At 46.1% G+C, this 17,877-nt stretch overlaps 1 protein-coding gene across 2 annotated transcripts in view; it reads right to left on the bottom strand.

Annotated features, from left to right (window-relative positions):
* The window catches only part of LOC120057050 (protein FAM222B-like), a 58,419-nt gene that overhangs the window by 10,863 nt on the left and 29,679 nt on the right, over positions 1-17,877 (bottom strand). For both annotated transcript variants that reach the window (XM_039005433.1, XM_039005432.1), the window contains exon 2: positions 2,663-2,790. In XM_039005433.1, the coding sequence (XP_038861361.1) occupies positions 2,663-2,744 (82 nt within the window). In that variant the 5' untranslated portion in view covers positions 2,745-2,790. The remainder of the gene's footprint in view (positions 1-2,662; positions 2,791-17,877) is intronic.

Raw genomic sequence — 17,877 nt, 5'->3', positions numbered from 1 at the left:
TGTGTAACCAACCAGGGCCCTGTGGCTCTGTGTGACCAACCAGGGCACTGTGGCTCTGTGAGACCAACCAGGGTGCTGTAAACAGGACCCCGTGATTCTGTGTGACCAACCAGGACGCTCAACCAGGGCGCTGTGGCTCTGTGTGACCAACCAGGGATTTGTAGAGAGGACTCTGTGGCTCTGTGAGACCAACCAGGGCCCTGTGGCTCTGTGAGACCAACCAGGGCCTGTAGCTCTGTGTGACCAACCAGGGCGCTCAACCAGGGCGCTGTGGCTCTGTGTGACCAACCAGGGCCTGTAGCTCTGTGTGACCAACCAGGGCGCTCAACCAGGGCGCTGTGGCTCTGTGTGACCAACCAGGGCGCTATAGACAGGACCCTTTGGCTCTGTGTGACGGTCCCTATTCTATGGGACAGATGCCTGAAGGCGTCAGCATGCATCAGTACCAAACGAGTGTGTTCGCCTACTCCCTTAAAAGATGTTCACTTGAAAAACGAATACAAAGCCACAATAGTACTATTTGTCCATTTTGAGATGCCGTAGCCAGTATACACTTACGCAAAATAGTCAGATTAATTCTAAGATAACTCAAGAAATATGTCATTAATTGACGCTTTTGCAGAGATCTGAGATGTAAAATTGCGCGACTAAGATGTTTGGTGCAATAGTGCTCAATGAACAATTGTGCGTGAAAACAAGTCGTCTCTCATTGAATAACAGACTATACTGAAGAATTCCCTACTGTTGACCAATCCCGGCGAAGGGAGGTAGACTTCGTCTCCCGACTTTGGCTTGTCTCAAGAACATTTGTGTATGTGCTCAGACAGCCGAAAAAAACCTTACCCAAGTCTCAAACGAACAACAACGTCACACAATGTCGTCATAATATATGCACAAACTGTTTCGGTTGGGAATCATGTGGAAGCCTTTAAACACACAAACAGCTCTGGATTCCAGAAGGACAGAGGAGAACACATATTTATCAGTTGTTGTTTGAAAGGGGTGGTCTGAAGAAAGAATAAAACCCTTTTGAAATATCTCAGTTGGATTTTGATGTAACAACACCTTCCTTATTATCAAGCCTAGCAGATGAAAAGAAGGGGGATTCTTATGTGAGAAAATAATGAACAAGAACTAGTTTAGCGAGAAAGAGAACAATTCAACATCCACATTTCTTTCAGAATAGCTCCAATCAACAAAATCAGGGAGAGAAAAAAAATCCAACCTTTACTTTCAGCCCTTCTGCGCGTCACAGAACACAGCAGCAGTGGAGCAGGTGACAGACATAAGAAAGTCCACTCAGATTTACTTTATTTTTTTGAATTTTCGGAGTGGACCTTTTCAGAACCAAGCTCGTTCCACTGTACTCTGTCACATGCCTTCCTGCCAGAGTAGAGGGAACAAAACAACATGGCGGACGTTGGCACTTAGCGAAACACCCCCTCGCTCGGCACTGCTGTGCTCTTGGGGGTAGGCTGATTACAGTGATTCTTCCAATTAGTCTTGATGAGCCATAGTGACGGAGCAAGACAGACAGCGTTTTATAACACACAAAACTGCTGCAGAACTAGGTCAGACTGGGGCTGAGAGAGAAAGAGATTCCTCCAAGTATGAGGGGACATTCTCTAGAAATCTCTGTGCCTCAGGGAGATGTGTGAATCTAAATTAAGCTGGTCTGTTGGGGTGGCTATACCCTGGCTGGGTGGGTCTGATCTATAATGTACATGACTGATTCAGAGGGGTTGAGTTAAATGTGGAAGACACATTTCAGTTGAATGCATTTAGTTATACAACTAACTAGGTATCCCCTTCCCTTTATGATGTCATCTACGAGGTCCTGGATAGGAGATTTGAGAAGCTTTCTACAGGACTTTGCACCAGTTCTGAGCAACCAAAAAGACTGGGAAAGACATGCATGTGTGTCTATTGTTCAACACAACCTGTATGTCCTGTTACTCATTTTAGGTTGTACATGTTGGGCACTGTAACCGTTATTTGATAATAAACCATAGGAATCTATGAAGTGAATCCAATAACGGCAAACACCGAAACGATCTACAACTATTGACTGACACCTAATAATCCATATGGTGTATGTGTATATGAGAGGTATGTCACATGTCCAGTGCCTCACCCCAGGAGGAAGTGGGGGAGAGCGGGAGGGGTGGGGTTTTGTGGTGTCACATGTGGAGACAGGTGAGACTGTGTGAGAGAAGGGCATGTTGTTCACACACAAACATCCTGCTCAGTGTGCTGGTGGCTGGCTGTTGACTGGCTGTTGACTGGCTGCCTGGTCCGCCTCGTTTCTCATCCTAACGAGATTGACTTCCTTATTATCACCGAAACACATCCCTGTGGGAGACAGGTCTTTAGGGGGAGGACAGGAAGGACGTGAGAGAGAGAGGAAGGGGGGCAAGCGCACGTTCTCTAGCAAGTTATTAGTACAGTCTCATCCCCTGACTTCTCCCTGAATTGTGATCTATTGTATTGGAGCACAACACTTTTTCTTTCTCGGTCATCTCTTTTAGTTTTGACACAAGGCTGTTACAGAGAACCAGGTCAGCACCCAGCAGCTCTGTTCATCGAATGTGGGGTGGGTGGGCAGAAGGATTTTAGCAACCTGGTGTGTGTGTGTGTAGGAGAGTAGAGTACAGACACTTACATTTCTGAAGTCCAGTGTTCATCTGCGTGTGTGAGAGAAGCTGGAGGGAGAGGTCACCTGGCCCTGGCAGACAGGCCAGCATTTCACACAGACACTAATGCAACATGGGACACTGGGTCCTCCTCACACTACAGGGGGAGAGAGAGGAGGGAGGGGTCAGAACTCAGACATAACTGCAGGTCCACATACGCTACATGGAGATAATACAGTAATAGTATAGAGCAGCACAGGGATGGCTAATAAAACCCTCAGTTGTGAATCACTTCAATTATAACATCAAACAGCTAGTGGTAAAACATGGGGCAGATTCTGTCAATATGCATAGGCAGGATGAAAATTACTCTGTCACACCCCCCCCCCCCTTGTGTTGGTCAGGTGGTACGACCCTGCTGCTACCTGTGCATTGCCTCTACAAGACCTTAGCAGGAGGAATGAATTACCCTTATATGAGAGTGTGTGTGTGTGTGTTGCACTCCACTCAAGGAAGCCACTCCAGAGAGCAGTAGCAGAAACATGGCAGTAAGTACCACATCAATCCTATGGTCCCCAACCAGGCCCCAGGAGGCTAGCGCTACAACATGTGTAGCGGTACATTTAGGGGACGTCAAACAAAGTACAGTAATAGAGACCAAACCGTATGAAAAATAAAAATAATAAGGTACTTTAAATAGTGAGAAGCTGTGTGTGAGAGAGGTTGCCACCAAGTAACAATCAGAGGTAACAGCAGCAGCAGAGAGAGAACAGCTTTAATTGCAGTCTGCTTCACTTACAGTATTCAAAACACCATAGATGCTTGCTTAATCAGCACGAAGGTCAGTCAGGGAGTAAATTAAGTCGACAGAGTGCGTTGCCCCGTGCCCATCTCCTTTGCTGCCGCGTGGCATCAGAACAAACACTGGAGCACAGACAAAAACCACACACACACACCGCGTTGCTATGAGGGAGGCAATTACCCACCAACAACCTTGGCACGGCCGTCTGCCGCAGGGTGGCGGCTTAAAAGTGCCTGTCCCCCGTAGAGGGGGGAGAGAGAGGGGAAGGGAGAGGAGGGGGTGAGATGAACTCTAAAAACACAGGCGCTGAAAAAGGTCAGGATGACAGCTCTTTTAAATCCTCCCAGCGAGGGGAAAGAAAACAAGTCTTAATGAAGCTGGCAGTTACACAGAGAGAGATACCCGAGATGGAGCTGTCTGTGCTGCACCTTGGGGTCTGGGTGGGGAGGTATGGGGTCGGCGGGGGGCTGGAAGTGACAGGGAGGGTGGCTGGGCGGGGGTGGCATGGGGACGACAGTTCGGGCCTGTGGAAGGGTGGCTATGGGAGGAATGATGGGGGGAGTGGGCGGTAGGAGTGCTCTCTCTCTTACTAGCACACAGATCTAAGGATTTGTTGCTGTTTCGTTCTGTGCGGCCAGGGTGATGCGGCGGATTTCAGTGCCGGTCTTAAAGCCGCAAGGGAGATTTTCAGCTTTTTCTCTCAATTCATCTTAGTGCCAATGTTTCTCAACAAGGATAACAAGAATGTTTTCAAGAACACAAAGGCATTGGGGTGGAGGTAGTCAACCTCACATCAAATGCAGACGTGTAGAATATAGATAGACGAGGAAGGGAGGGTTACCAGTCAAAGCAAGATCCCAATTTTCGATTGGTTTGTTTTATACACACCCAGAGGCATCTACCACAAACACACACAATCATCCTCCCCCACAGCGCCCCTGAATGTCAGAAAACTGGGGAGCGCAGCAGCAAAGGTCAGCCTACGGTAATGCTCCAGCTGACACTCTGCTTTAGAGTGGTAGAGAGACTACAGCAAGAGATGATGAAACCAGACAGACAGACGGGCCCTGGCCTGACAGCCACCCAGTCACTATGATACATCCACTTCAAATAGACAGACAGAAAATAAAAAACACAGGCTCTTTCAACAATACAAACACTCAGACAGTGCAGTAAGACTCTCTCTAGCACCGCTATGAAAGATCAGATGCTGCAGCAGTGCTGTGTGTGGCTTCTGCTACTCCAACCGATTCCTAATTGCCCACAGGGTAAAACCCAGGTGGGTTAGATTGTAATGATGTGGACTTTACTCTGCAGTGACCCAGGCAGGCACCTGTATATCCAGTTGATGTTTGTGGAGCTATGGCTCAGCCAGTGGAGTTAAGCCAGGTGTCTAACACTGACTGACCCAGACACCCCTAGTGCTTTCATCATGGTATTAGGGACCCCATGACGATGCAGCAAGTGACTCTCCAGTCTCCACCACAGCTCATATACATCTATAATAGTCTCCTAATCATTGGGTGAGCCTCTTTTTATAAGAGTGATCTGCCTCGTTTACACATTCAGGAGGATCTGCCTCGGTTACTAGTGCATGCAAGCGTGTGTATGTGTATGTGTGAGTGTGTGGTGTGGTGTGTGAGGTGTGTGAGTATGAGCCGTGTGAGGTGTGTGAAAATTAAGAGTTCTGCATCAAAATAAGCAGCTCATTAGAAAAGATGCTTCCGAAAAATGCCTCCATGTTACAAAAACAAGGTGAGAAGAAAACCCTGTATGGTTGGTTGGTTGCATTAACAGCTAGTACTTAGCAGTCTTGCCCAATTAAAGGCGAAAGCAATTAAGAAAGCTAAGCCTTTGTGTTGTTCCATTGTTTGTGATAATGGCTGAGGGAGAAGGAGAGGAGAAAGCAGAGCAGGCTGTGTGCTGCTGTTATCTAATTGTGTTTACCCTGAGGTTATAGTGTCCATAATAGAGCCAAGGAATAATCTTGTTGGGAGAAATGCGTTGTATCCTTAGCATGTGTGTGGATTCTACCAGGGGGAATGAAATGACTTTTCTTTTGCGAGTGAGGAGAGCTGAATGCTGGGGGAAAAGAAAGAAAATAACTTTTTACCCTTGAATTCCAAACCAGAACATTCTAAATGAAAAAAGACCTTGCCTGCTCTTGTGCATGTTACTCAGAACTGACTGTTCACATCAGTGTGGCCTTCATTAGCCCATCTGGGTTGTGCAAACAGTAAGGCGGAACAGGATTTAATGAAACAGTGCTGCTGCTAGCCCAGGGCCCACAGGCATGGAAGCCAGTGCTGTTCTGTTCCACTGTGTGTGTGTGTGTGTGTGTGTGTGTGTGTGTGTGTTTGTGTGTGTTCGACATTCTCACACAAAAGAGTTCCTGATGACTGTAGCAGATCCTGAGGTGTTTAGTCCTGGGCTGGGCTGGCTGACATTTATATTTTTCAACCATAGAGACGCCAGCCCTCATCAACCTGGAATGTTATTTGCAACTAAAGAGAATGTGTACTTAAATGAGTGAGGGAGGGGAGAGAGAGAGAGACAGTGAGAAAGGAGAGAGAAAGAGAGTCAGTATGGTACTGTTTCCAAACAGGCAACACAAAAGGTGTCAAAAATCAAACAAGGAAATTGCATTGGTGATGTTGACTGAGAGCTACTCCGAGCTGAGGGGGAGGGGGGAGTAACAGATTAACTGACACTTCTCTAATTAAAGGTGAAGGGGGGATGTGAGAGGAAGAGGACCAGCAGCCAGCCAGTGAGCCAGACAGACAGCCTCCACCTAAAATAGTGCTCAGTCCGCAATTGGATAATGCCGGACTGTCCGAGTGTCACGGAGGAGAAGTCTGTTTTACAGTTACAGCAGAAGCTCTTAACAGGATGAGATGTCATGACACGAAAGGGAGGGAGGGGGACAAAATGTATGAGCCCTCATCACCCCATTGGCCTCATCTTCGCATTGTGTCAGTCTTTAACATCAGTGGCTCTCATCTTTAGCCTGAATGAGAGCCTCTGGGCCTGCCCCTAGCCAGTCAGCCAACAGAGTACTGACTGGATCCTCATCCAGGCTGGTCACTAGAAACAGACAGTGATTTTGGACATCTGAAAAGATCCTGAGAACGTTGATTTATGACTTCCTCTGCGCTTTAAAAAACCGCTGCACTACGTCAAACCACTGTGCTATGGCAGACCACAATGCTCTAGCAAGCCGTGAGAATACTATGAACACAGATTTTTTATTATTTTGTTTTAAGCCTTCCCCAAACCATAGCTCTAACCACTCAGAATGAAGGGCTAAACTCTTAACCATTTGAGTTGTTTCTGTTTTAACCCTGTAACCAAGAGGAATTAACCCTGTAATCACATGGAATTAATGCATCAAAAATAGACATTCATCCATAATACATTGAATTTCGAAGGGAAACTACGAGATCTTGTTGCCTCATCTAGCTGGGGGTGTGTCTGAAATGGCACCCTATCTCCTATTGGCCCTGGTCAAAACTAGTGTACTATATTGGGAATATGGCTGCGTGGACTGGTAGAGTGAGTGACTATGAGTCAGGAGATATGACCTGGTGGTGTCCTGATCTCATCCCGAGGCTATAGTCATTACAACACACACACCCACTGAAGGGCTGAAAGGAATGAGCGTGGGCCAGTAAGCCATGGACAGTCTAGTCCAGCCACTGGCTATTTCACCACAACTCTAGTCTAGGGTACTCACTGTAATGACCACTCATGGCTCCTTGATGTGGGAGGTGAGAGACTGGAGTGTGTGTCTGTGTTGTTAAGTTCATGTTTTAAGTATCCCTATATTTCTGTTATTACGGGGCTATCACTCAGTCAAGAGTGCGCATGCGCTGGAAGGCTGTTCGTTGTTGGACCTAGCCTGGAGTGTAATGGCTACCTTGTAGTGTGTTCATATAGTTGAGTAAACTTTGTTAAACTGGAACCTTGTCGTTGTGTCATTTCGAGTTAACATTGGTAGCAGACGATGGCTTCTAACTACAACGTGCCACCTCGCTTCGACGAGAAGAGGTCGTACGAAAGTTGGAAAAATGAACTGGGAATCTGGACACGCGTTACTAATCTGGACGCGAAAAAGCAAGCACTTGCGGTGGTATTATCGCTCGAGGGAAGAGCGAGAGATACAGCACTGGAGATATCCGTTGAGGATTTGAACAAGGATGACGGTATGGGAACTTTGATCACAGCACTGGATTCTGTATTTCTTAAAGAAGAGAAAGACCGTGCCTACGAGGCATATTCAAACTTTGACAGTGTTACGAGAGATATTTCGGTTGCAATGGCGGACTACATCATTGATTTCGAACAGAGGTACAATAGAATGCGCAAGTACGACATGGTTCTCCCAGATGCAGTGTTAGGGTTCAAGTTGCTAGACACTGCTTGTCTAGATGGTAGGGAGAAACAGTTGGCGTTGACTGCTTGTACTGTGCTGACTTTTGCATCTATGAAGTCGGCACTAAAAAGAATATTTGGTGAAAAGACGTCTGTCGCGCCAATAACAGATGGAATGCAAGTGAGTGACGCAGCATATTACACCGAGCAGCACAGAAAAGGCGCCAAAAAGTCACGTTCTCAAGATAACCAGAAGAGGGCGCCATTTCCCGGCACAAATCCACTGGACACATATGGAAGGAGATCGAAATGTGCTATTTGTCAAAGCACTTACCATTGGGTTAAAGACTGTCCTCATAAAAATGAACAAGTTAAACTAACAGAGGAAAATGTAAACACAGAGATAGAGCAGTGTAACATTACACTGTTTTCAAATGAATCTGCTTCTGATACTGAGATTTTTATAGTTGAATCCTTAGGATCTGCTGTGATTGATACTGCATGTACACGGACAGTGTGTGGTGCAAAATGGCTTGATAGCTATGTCAGTGAACTAAATATGAAGGAAGTACAAAATATGATTGACACACCAAGCAACAGAGCTTTCAAATTTGGAGACGGGAGAATTGTCCATTCTACCAAGAGAGTTAAGATACCAGCAAAAATTGGTCAGACTAAGTGTCACATTGAAACAGAGGTGGTCCCTACAGATATCCCCTTACTATTAAGCAAAGCTTCCCTCAAGAAGGCAGAGGCTGTACTAGACATAAAAAATGACAAGGCAGTGATGTTTAAACAACCAGTGACTCTTGAACTTACTACCTCAGGCCACTATTGTGTAAACATTTTAGACAAAGACATCACACAGTGTCCATGCAAAAATGAGATTCTGACTGACACAGAGCACATGAAGATTCTGACAGTCACAGAGAACATGAGCACTAAAGAAAAACACAAAGTATTGTTAAAGCTTTACAAACAGTTTGGACATGATACAGTTAACAGACTTCAAAAGTTACTCAGCAGTTCAGGGAATAATGATGATGAGAAGTACGAGTCTGGAGACAAAGTGTACTACAAACGAGTTGACTGTCAAGAGTGGAAAGGACCGGGAGTAGTCATTGGTCAAGATGGTGTGGTGATATTTGTGAGGCACGGAGGCATGATTGTCAGGGTGCATCACTCAAGATTGCGGAAAGTAAATGATCAACAAGATAGAGGGGCTGTTGCTGAGAATCAGTCTCCTAATGAAAATGACAAAAAGGACACAGTAACAGACACAAACCTACCAGATGTCGCATCCAATGATATGGACACCGAAACTGACATAGGAAATGGAGCAGAGACCTTCAACCATGCCACAGGTAATACTGTTGAGCGTTCAAATGAGGAAAACATTCAACAGCCACATGTGTTAAGAGAACATGGTTGTTCCAATCTGAAAACTGGACAACCTGTTAAATACACGGACAGAGAAAGTGGTATTCCACATACAGCAACCGTCATTGGACGAGCAGGAAAAGCAAAACACAAGAACTGGTACAACTTGCAGTACTCTGAACCAGCTACACTTTCTGGTACAACAGGGTCAGCTGACCTGCCACTTGTAGATAATATCAGAATTGAACCAATGGAAAATCGAGAAAAACAGAATGACATTCAAAATGATGATGTACTTGAAACAAAGGACGTGTCATTTGACTCAGCTAAGCTAGATGAGCTCAGTAATTGGAGGAAAAATGGAGTGTTTGAGGAAGTCAAAGACATTGGCCAAAAGTGCGTCTCAACAAGGTGGGTGTGTACCCTTAAAGAATCCTTAACTGGAATAGTGCCCAAAGCACGTCTAGTGGCTAGAGTTTTTGAGGAGCTGGCTGCTAAAGAACTCCCAAAAGACTCACCGACATGGGCCTCAGAGTCACTCAGATTGCTGATGTCAGTGATCTGCCAGAAAAAATGGAAACTTAATTCCATAGACATCAAATCTGGATTTTTGCAGGGAACAGAGCTGTCAAGGGACATTCACATCCGACCTCCGCCCGAAGCTAAAAGTGAAGGAACACTGTGGAAACTAAAAAAGTGTGTGTATGGACTGGCAGATGGATCACTCTACTGGTACAACAAAGTCAAGGCAACAATGCTGAATACAGGTGGAAAAATGTCACAAGTGGATCCTGCAGTCTTCTATTGGCTTGATCAAGACTGCAATGTGACTGGAGTACTTGCCTGTCATGTTGATGACTTTATCTGGGGTGGCTCACAGACCTTTGCTTCAACTGTGATTCCACACCTCAAAGCTGTTTTCTAGGTTGGCCGTGAGGAGCATGATCATTTTTGTTATGTTGGCATAGAGTTTATTACAGTTGATGGAAAAATACTGATGCAACAGGAGAGCTATATCAAGAATCTTCAACCTATCCACATGGATTCTTCAAGAGCCGTACAAAGGAATTCCCCTCTGTGGAATTGAAGCTGGTCAATTGAGGTCAAAGATGGGACAAATTTTATGGGCTGCGAGACAGAGTAGACCTGGTTTGATGGTTGCAACTTGGCATCTAACACAAAACACGCCACTGTACAAACCATTCATGAGGCAAACAAAGTTGTTCGTAAACTGGAATCACAACAAGTGACGTTAAAGTTTCAGCATGTTGGAAAAGATGACTCTTTGAAACTAGTTGTCTTCAGTGATGCTTCGCTAGGTTATCACTGGTGGGACAAAACGGCACTTCCTACCTGTAGTTTGTGTCACTGACAACTACTCATTAGTTGATGCTGTGAAGTCAACCAAGTCTGTCACAGAGAAAAGACTTTGAGATTAGCAGCATCAAGGAACTTATTCAAGCACAGAGAATCCAGCGGATTCTGTGGTCGACCACAAAGGAACAGCTTGCTGACTGTCTGACTAAAAAGGGAGCATCCGGTCTTGTGCTCCTACAGGCTCTCGCTCCTACAGGCTCTCAGTAATGGAAAGTGGCAGCCTGTAACACAACCCATTTGTAATGGGGATCTTGAATAATACTTGGACCTTTAATTATGTTGTTGATGTTTTATTTGTCTTTAAAGAAAAGGGGGAGATTGTTAAGTTCATGTTTTAAGTATCCCTATATTTCTGTTATTACGGGGCTATCACTCAGTCAAGAGTGCGCATGCGCTGGAAGGCTGTTCGTTGTTGGACCTAGCCTGGAGTGTAATGGCTACCTTGTAGTGTGTTCATATAGTTGAGTAAACTTTGTTAAACTGGAACCTTGTCGTTGTGTCATTTCGAGTTAACATGTGTGTCCATGCTCAAAGTTAAGGCACTAGTCTGAAGAAGCCGACAGAGGTGCATGCATTGCATGCTGGCCCGGAATACCAATTTCCTTGGTCCCTTCTACTAGTATCATTTGACGGATGTGTTTACACCAGATGTAAAATGTGTGGACGGCACTGCCAAAACAGAGTAGATCCAAACTGAAGGATGCCTGGCTACTTCTTTATTTACCCATCTATCTACTCTACATCCATCCACAGAGCAGACAGTCAGAGGGCTGGAGAGGACATGCCTCAGTGAGGGAAAAACCAACCGCTTCCAGAGATGTGACAGTCTAAAAACAAACGAACAAGAAATCCCAATGGTTGACATGCATTAAAAACCACAGCAAGATCTCTGGGCAGCGCTCCAGAGCTGTAGGTTTTTAAACACACCATCTAAAAGCCCTACATTTGATTTAGTCACACTCTAAATACACCTAGCGCTAAATCTGATTAAACACTCAGTTGCTTGCCTTTCAAATTAATCAGCCAGGGGAGTTTTATAAAAACAGCAGTGGCAAGGATCTGTGGCGGCCATTACTCTTCCTGCTCTGCAATTAACAGAGTAGCACTTGGCAGGGTTTGGAGCGGAGTATGTGAGTGGAGTTGAGCGGTTGGAAATTCCCCTCATCACTCAGGGAGAGTTCTTTCCCCTGCTCCAAATTCAATCCATACATTTTTTGTTTAAAAGGAACATTTAAACAAACACTCCATGTACTTTTGTGACTACGTACTATTTGGTTTTGAAGTAGGTTATTGTAAGAAGCGCTCAACAGTTCAACAACTTGTCGTAGGCTATTAAACAAGGACCTACCTGATAAGAAGCTGGTGTGTTAAAAAACAAATGGCTTTTTCTCTAATTTATTGATGATCAGATATTTCAGTTGTTAGTGTTGCTGTTGTGCAATTACAAACTTATACTCCTCTTTTTTAATAATTTTTTTAACAACAGCCAACATAGAAATCAAAATGTCTCCAGTGCTGTTGCATGGGCTCATTCGTTGTCTTGCCATCAATTACACAGATTGTGACACCCAGCTGTGACACCCCATTGGAGCGGGAGAGAAGGCCAACTGCAATTTTTTTTTTTTATCTGCTCCACGCTCAAACCAAATTACGGACGCTCCGCTCCTCGCTCCACTCCACTCACATCCTCTAGATTGGAGCAGCCCTGGTCTGCAACTGTTTAAACACAGATTGGCGGATGACAGATTCTGCTGAGGGAGAGACTTGCATGCCACGGGAGAGGAGAGTCCCTACTCTACAGTATACACTCTCAGGGGTAGGCTAACCACACTACAGCTCTGAGAAAGGCCTAGTTGTCCTCATACAAGAGCAACATTATCCCTTTTCTATCTTTCTAAATCCCACATAGTTTTGCTCTTTATCAAAAGGAGACAACAATGCAGCCAGACAGTCACATGTTGAGTTGACTGACACCGATACCAAGCTATGAACTGTTTGTAACAGCACTACTGCAGATATAACAAGTCTACATCTGCAGATAGCACATTGCAAAATTCAGGTCAAATTCACAGGTTTCCCAGATGTCCTGCATAATTCCTCCTGATTCCAGGAATCTTCAAAACTGGGATTTCTGGAAAACCTGGGAAAGTTACTGAACATTTTACAACCCTATACATTGACGAGCCATACCACAGAAAAGAGGGAGGGAGGGAGTGCGCAGGGTCGGCAGGGTGGGTTAATGTGAGAATCCTGTGGGTTGTAAATCAGCAGGAGGCTGTGATGCCCCTGAAGGGACACTAGAGTTTCAGAAGCACTAATATTTCAGTCGTGGTGTGGGCCTGTCTCTGAGAAACATACCACACAGCTAGTTAGGCAAGGAATTACAGCTACGCCCAGGGTAAAATTCTCAGCAATACCATCTTCAATATGTGTGTGTGTTATTTACATTTAAGTAATTTAGCAGATGCTCTTATCCATAGCGACTTACAGGAGCGAAATAGGGCTAAGTGCCTTGCTCAAGGGCACCAGCAGATTTTCCATCTACGTAGTAGGCTCGGGGAGTCGAACCAGCAACCTTTTGGTTACTTGCCCAACACTCTTAACCGCTAGGCTACCTGCCTGATATGCGAGTGAATGTGGCGTAAAATGTGTGCGTACTGTGTAGCCTGACTCAAAATCTGTGTCTCTCTGCCTCAAAATGTGTGTGTGTGTAAGTCTGAAATATGTGTTTGATTGAGTACACACTGCACAAGCAGGAGGAGAGGAGAGGGGGCCAGATGCCAGCGTTATGCGTTTTCTGACCTGTCAGACCTAGTGAAAAACTGTTTAATACCAGCCAGCACCTTCCCCCATGGCCCCACAGATTGACCCAGCCCAAACACGACTGTGCAGCCCAGCCCAAACACGACTGTGCAGCCCAGCCCAAACACGACTGTGCAGCCCAGCCCAAACACGACTGTGCAGCCCAGCCCAAACACGACTGTGCAGCCCAGCCCAAACACGACTGTGCAGCCCAGCCCAAACACGACTGTGCAGCCCAGCCTCTCCATTATGGTTAAGTCTCAAATGGGCACCCTATTCCCTATATAGTGCACTCTCTTTGACCCAATGGGCCCTGGTCAAAGCTAGTGCACTTTATAGGGCATAGGGTTCCCTTTCAGACCCAGCATGAGTGTGTGTGGACAGAGCAGAGCTAATGCACAATAGCATTGTTCCAGGCGAGCTGGCGCAGCAGCATAGAGAAATTAAGATGGAGTGGCTTGATTTCATATGTGAGCAGGTGCATCCATTTTGTGCTGCTCTTCCCCACACCTCCTCTGCCTCTCTCTCTGTCAAGCGCTTATCAGAAATTGGACACCCCAGTGACAAATTGAGCCTACGATTAAAGGGAGAAAGAGGAAAGCTTTTAAAGTGCTGCTGATTGGGATCCCGGGCTGCCCTCACGAAGGAATCAGAGATTGGGTGGTGTGTGCGCACACGTAGAACAGTGCCTCCTGACACCCCCCTCTCTCCGGTTGTTCCTACGGCTCACATTTCTGCTCCGAATGCTCATCAAACAGATCCAAATCAATGCAGCTGTTCCTCGGACAGACGGACACACACACACACTCACACCCCCCCCCCCCCCCCCTAGCCAGCTGTAAGATGAGCCTTGAGCAGCATAATGACTCCCTGCATGACCAGTGTGATTTCCCATTCCCTCTCCGAGTGAGAGTCCGGGTGTGTTCAGCAGGGCACAATGTAGCGGAACGTTCAGATGGAAATATGTTATGTAGAACAAACATGCCTCTATAAGAATAATAAATAATTTAGTCTCTTTGCATAACATTTCTATTTGTGGAGAGGAGAGGTAGGAGAGGAGAGGAGGAAAAGAGGGGACAGGAGGACTCGGGCATAGGCAGCCACAGCACCAGGGTGTCAGGCAGCTTGATGTAGGAGGAGGGTCAAAGCAGCTCCAGTAGTCTGAGCTGTGGGAGAGCTAAGGCCATTAAATCATCCTAAAAGGACTTAACACACAAACCACGAGCCAGGCAGGCAGGCAGGCAGGCGTTACACAGCCAGCCACGCCCTCAGCCTGGCTAGGACATTTATCCACAGTGCCATTAAACTATACCGACCTCACATAGCCTAAATACACACAGGCAGTCAGATATGCACACCAAAATGTGGTGAGAGGCCTGCCATGCCCTCCCTGTATGCCTGACCCTTTTCCCCCGTATGTAATGGATTTCCTGGTCGATACAACCCAAAAGGTGAAACAATTCTATTTTCTGTCCATGTACAGCAGCAGGTAAGGTCAGCTCAATGGCAGCGCTGACATTCAGTCTGGGCCCCACAGAGAGCCAGAGCCTCTCACACAGGGCCTGTCTGGGATAAAAGAGATCATTCTCACTGGCCCAGAGTTTATAAAAGGTGTGTCGCCAAGAGCAGAGAGAGCAGCAGACATTTGGGATCCCTTCATCTCCTGTCTGTGTGTGTGTGCGCGACTGCATGTCACCCACCCAGACAGGCGCCATCCCCAGCCCCTGTCCAGCCAGCCTCTCTCTCAAAGGGGAGCCAGGCGAACACAGGGCCGGCATGGCAAACACAGGGCCGGCATGGCAAACACAGGGCCGGCATGGCAAACACAGGGCCGGCATGGCAAACACAGGGCCGGCATGGCAAACACAGGGCCGGCATGGCAAACACAGGGCCGGCATGGCAAACACAGGGCCGGCATGGCAAACACAGGGCCGGCATGGCAAACATCTCAACCCTGTGTTAGCCTGGGAACATCTGGCCCTCCCAGGCTCAGAGCGGCAGCGACATCGCACTGTCCATCTATCCATCTGTCTAAAGCACACCACAGAATCTGTCTGTTTCCTGCCTCTCTGCTCTTGCCACTCACTGGGAGAGGAGGGAGGGGATGGTGGGGAGGAAGCATGGTCTGCATGGGAAATACCTGATTGTAAAAAACAGATTAATATTTATTGATATATTATTCTGAAAGAACTAGGCCTACGCCGGTTATGGTTAGAAAGAGCAACACACGCACACAGATAGTCACACAAACATTCTCACATCATGCCCTCTCCAACTACCTAACTCATACAGCCACCTTTCCCCTAGCTGTCCGATGGTTAAAGACTGATGAGGCTCGCTCAAAGGTCTATGCAATTGAACCCAACATTAATGTACCCAGCAGCAAATTTTTCGCCATCGACCCGCTTTCCTCTGCAATAAGGCTGGAGGCATCAATCAGGCTGAGATAGCAGACATCAGACATGGGCTGAAGGAGGAGGGGACTTTGGATGGAGCAGATTAATGATGAATGGATCTCAGATATGGCTTGGCTAAAACCGCCCAGACCCGACCAGGGCGTCTCAGAGGACATATGACCTTTAACAAAGTCGACATGAAGTGAACACCACCACACAAACTACATAATATTAATTTGCCTTATATAGGCCTACAGCAGGCGTCTTCAACCTTTTCTTGCCCAGGGACCCACTCTCAGGCAAACCGGCGACCGAGAGACCCCCATCATGTTAGTACATCTTGTCTTATCGTCAGGTGAATGATAATGGCAAGGAGAAGTAATCAACATTTTAAAATGAATAGATTTGGTTGTTTTTCATTATTTCGACCTCCCCACAGTATAATTAGAAGAGAAAGTGTAAACTAACCGTCTATTAGCTAGAAAGTTAACTCCAAACACATATTCGCTAAGAGCAGCTGTTTAGCTGGTTACACAAAGGTTAGCCATGTGTTGGTAAAAATGTATGTCCATGTCAAGAAAGCTTACCAGCAGCACTTGCTTCACTGGTGGCTTATTTGCGGGTGCTTTTTCAAAGCCTATGTCAGACACTCCACTGTGTGTAATTGGCTCCAATGAGTGTAATTTGGTAAATATTCTGAGTTGAGAAATAAAGTTGACATAATTAGAAATAAGATATTCTCCGTTTTTCTACTGTAGGTATGCAATTCAAAATGTTTTTATTCTGTTGTTGCTAGCGATATTCATAAAAACGTTGGAATTTGTTAAATATATTTTTGCAGAACCCCTGCAATACATGGGGGTGCAGACCTCCGGACGAATACCCCTGGCCTACTAGGACAGTGTGTACTAGGCTTCTGTAAAGTCAATCTTCCTCAGTCGTCATGAACACCATCTGACCTGGCACTAATACACACCAGATTATACAGGACTGTGTAAACCTATGCAAAGTCAATCTGCTGATGATGTGCACCACTATTTAGCAAATATTAGACATGGCTTGCTCTAGCCATCCCATCACTATTACAGCTGCGCTGGCCTGGCCCTCTCTCCACCCTGAGCCCTTCAGGAGGTCTGCTAGCCAGGGCCCTTTTGGATTTCTAAAGAGCAGACCCATTGGCCCCCCACACACTACACTATCACGCAGGCAGTGATACAGGTGATTTAATGAGAAGTGATTTAGCAGGGTGGCTTACACAGCCCGCTGGCCTTAGCAACAGACTAGACATCCATATGGACCTATCTGTTCAGCTGGAGCACTGAATAATGGGGAAGCAGCCGTCTATGTCCAAAAAGTAAAAATAAATAACAACAATAATAATAAAGTGTAAACTTAAATGATATAAAGTAAGTAGAAAAAATAATGGAAGATAAGAACAAACAACTAGCAACTAAGGGAGAATCAAAAATTCCCCAAATGATGCATTCAGGAGTATTTTTGTCATGGCATGTGGACCCACATATTTTGTTTTAATGTTTGAGTCACTCTGATAGCATAAAACATGGAAAAATGTGTAGAATTGAAGGAAATATGCTTTAAAACTGCACATTTTTCTCTTCAGCACATGGCAAAATGTGTAGAATTGCAGAAAATTGCTTTAAAAAAGCTACACTGGGCCTCCCGCGGTCTAAGGCAATGCATCACAGTGTTGCGGTGTCACTACAGCCTGGGGTTCAATCATTACCGGCCGTGACCAGGAGTCCCATAGGGCGGCGCAAAATTGGCCCAGATTCGTCCGGGTTAGGGGAGGGTTTGGCCGGGGGAGCTTTACTTGGCTCATCGCGCTCCAGCGACTTTTTGTGGCTGACTTTTTGCAGGCTGACTTCAGTCATCAGTTGAATGGTGTTTCCTCTGACACATTTGTGCGGCTGGCTTCCGGGTTAAGCGAGTAAGTGATAGGAAGCGCAGTTTGGCGTGTCATGTTTCGGAGTACCCATGACTCGATCCTCGCCTCTCCCGAGCCCGTTGGGGAGTTGCAGCAATGAGACAAGATCGTAATCACAAAATTTGGGAGATAATTACAACAAAAAATTCAATAAAACATCTACTCTGCGGC

Source organism: Salvelinus namaycush, chromosome 12, assembly GCF_016432855.1.
Source record: "Salvelinus namaycush isolate Seneca chromosome 12, SaNama_1.0, whole genome shotgun sequence".
Classification (NCBI taxonomy): domain Eukaryota; kingdom Metazoa; phylum Chordata; class Actinopteri; order Salmoniformes; family Salmonidae; genus Salvelinus; species Salvelinus namaycush.
Note: the sequence above shows the minus strand (reverse complement) of the source record. Positions and strands in the feature narration are given on the sequence as shown.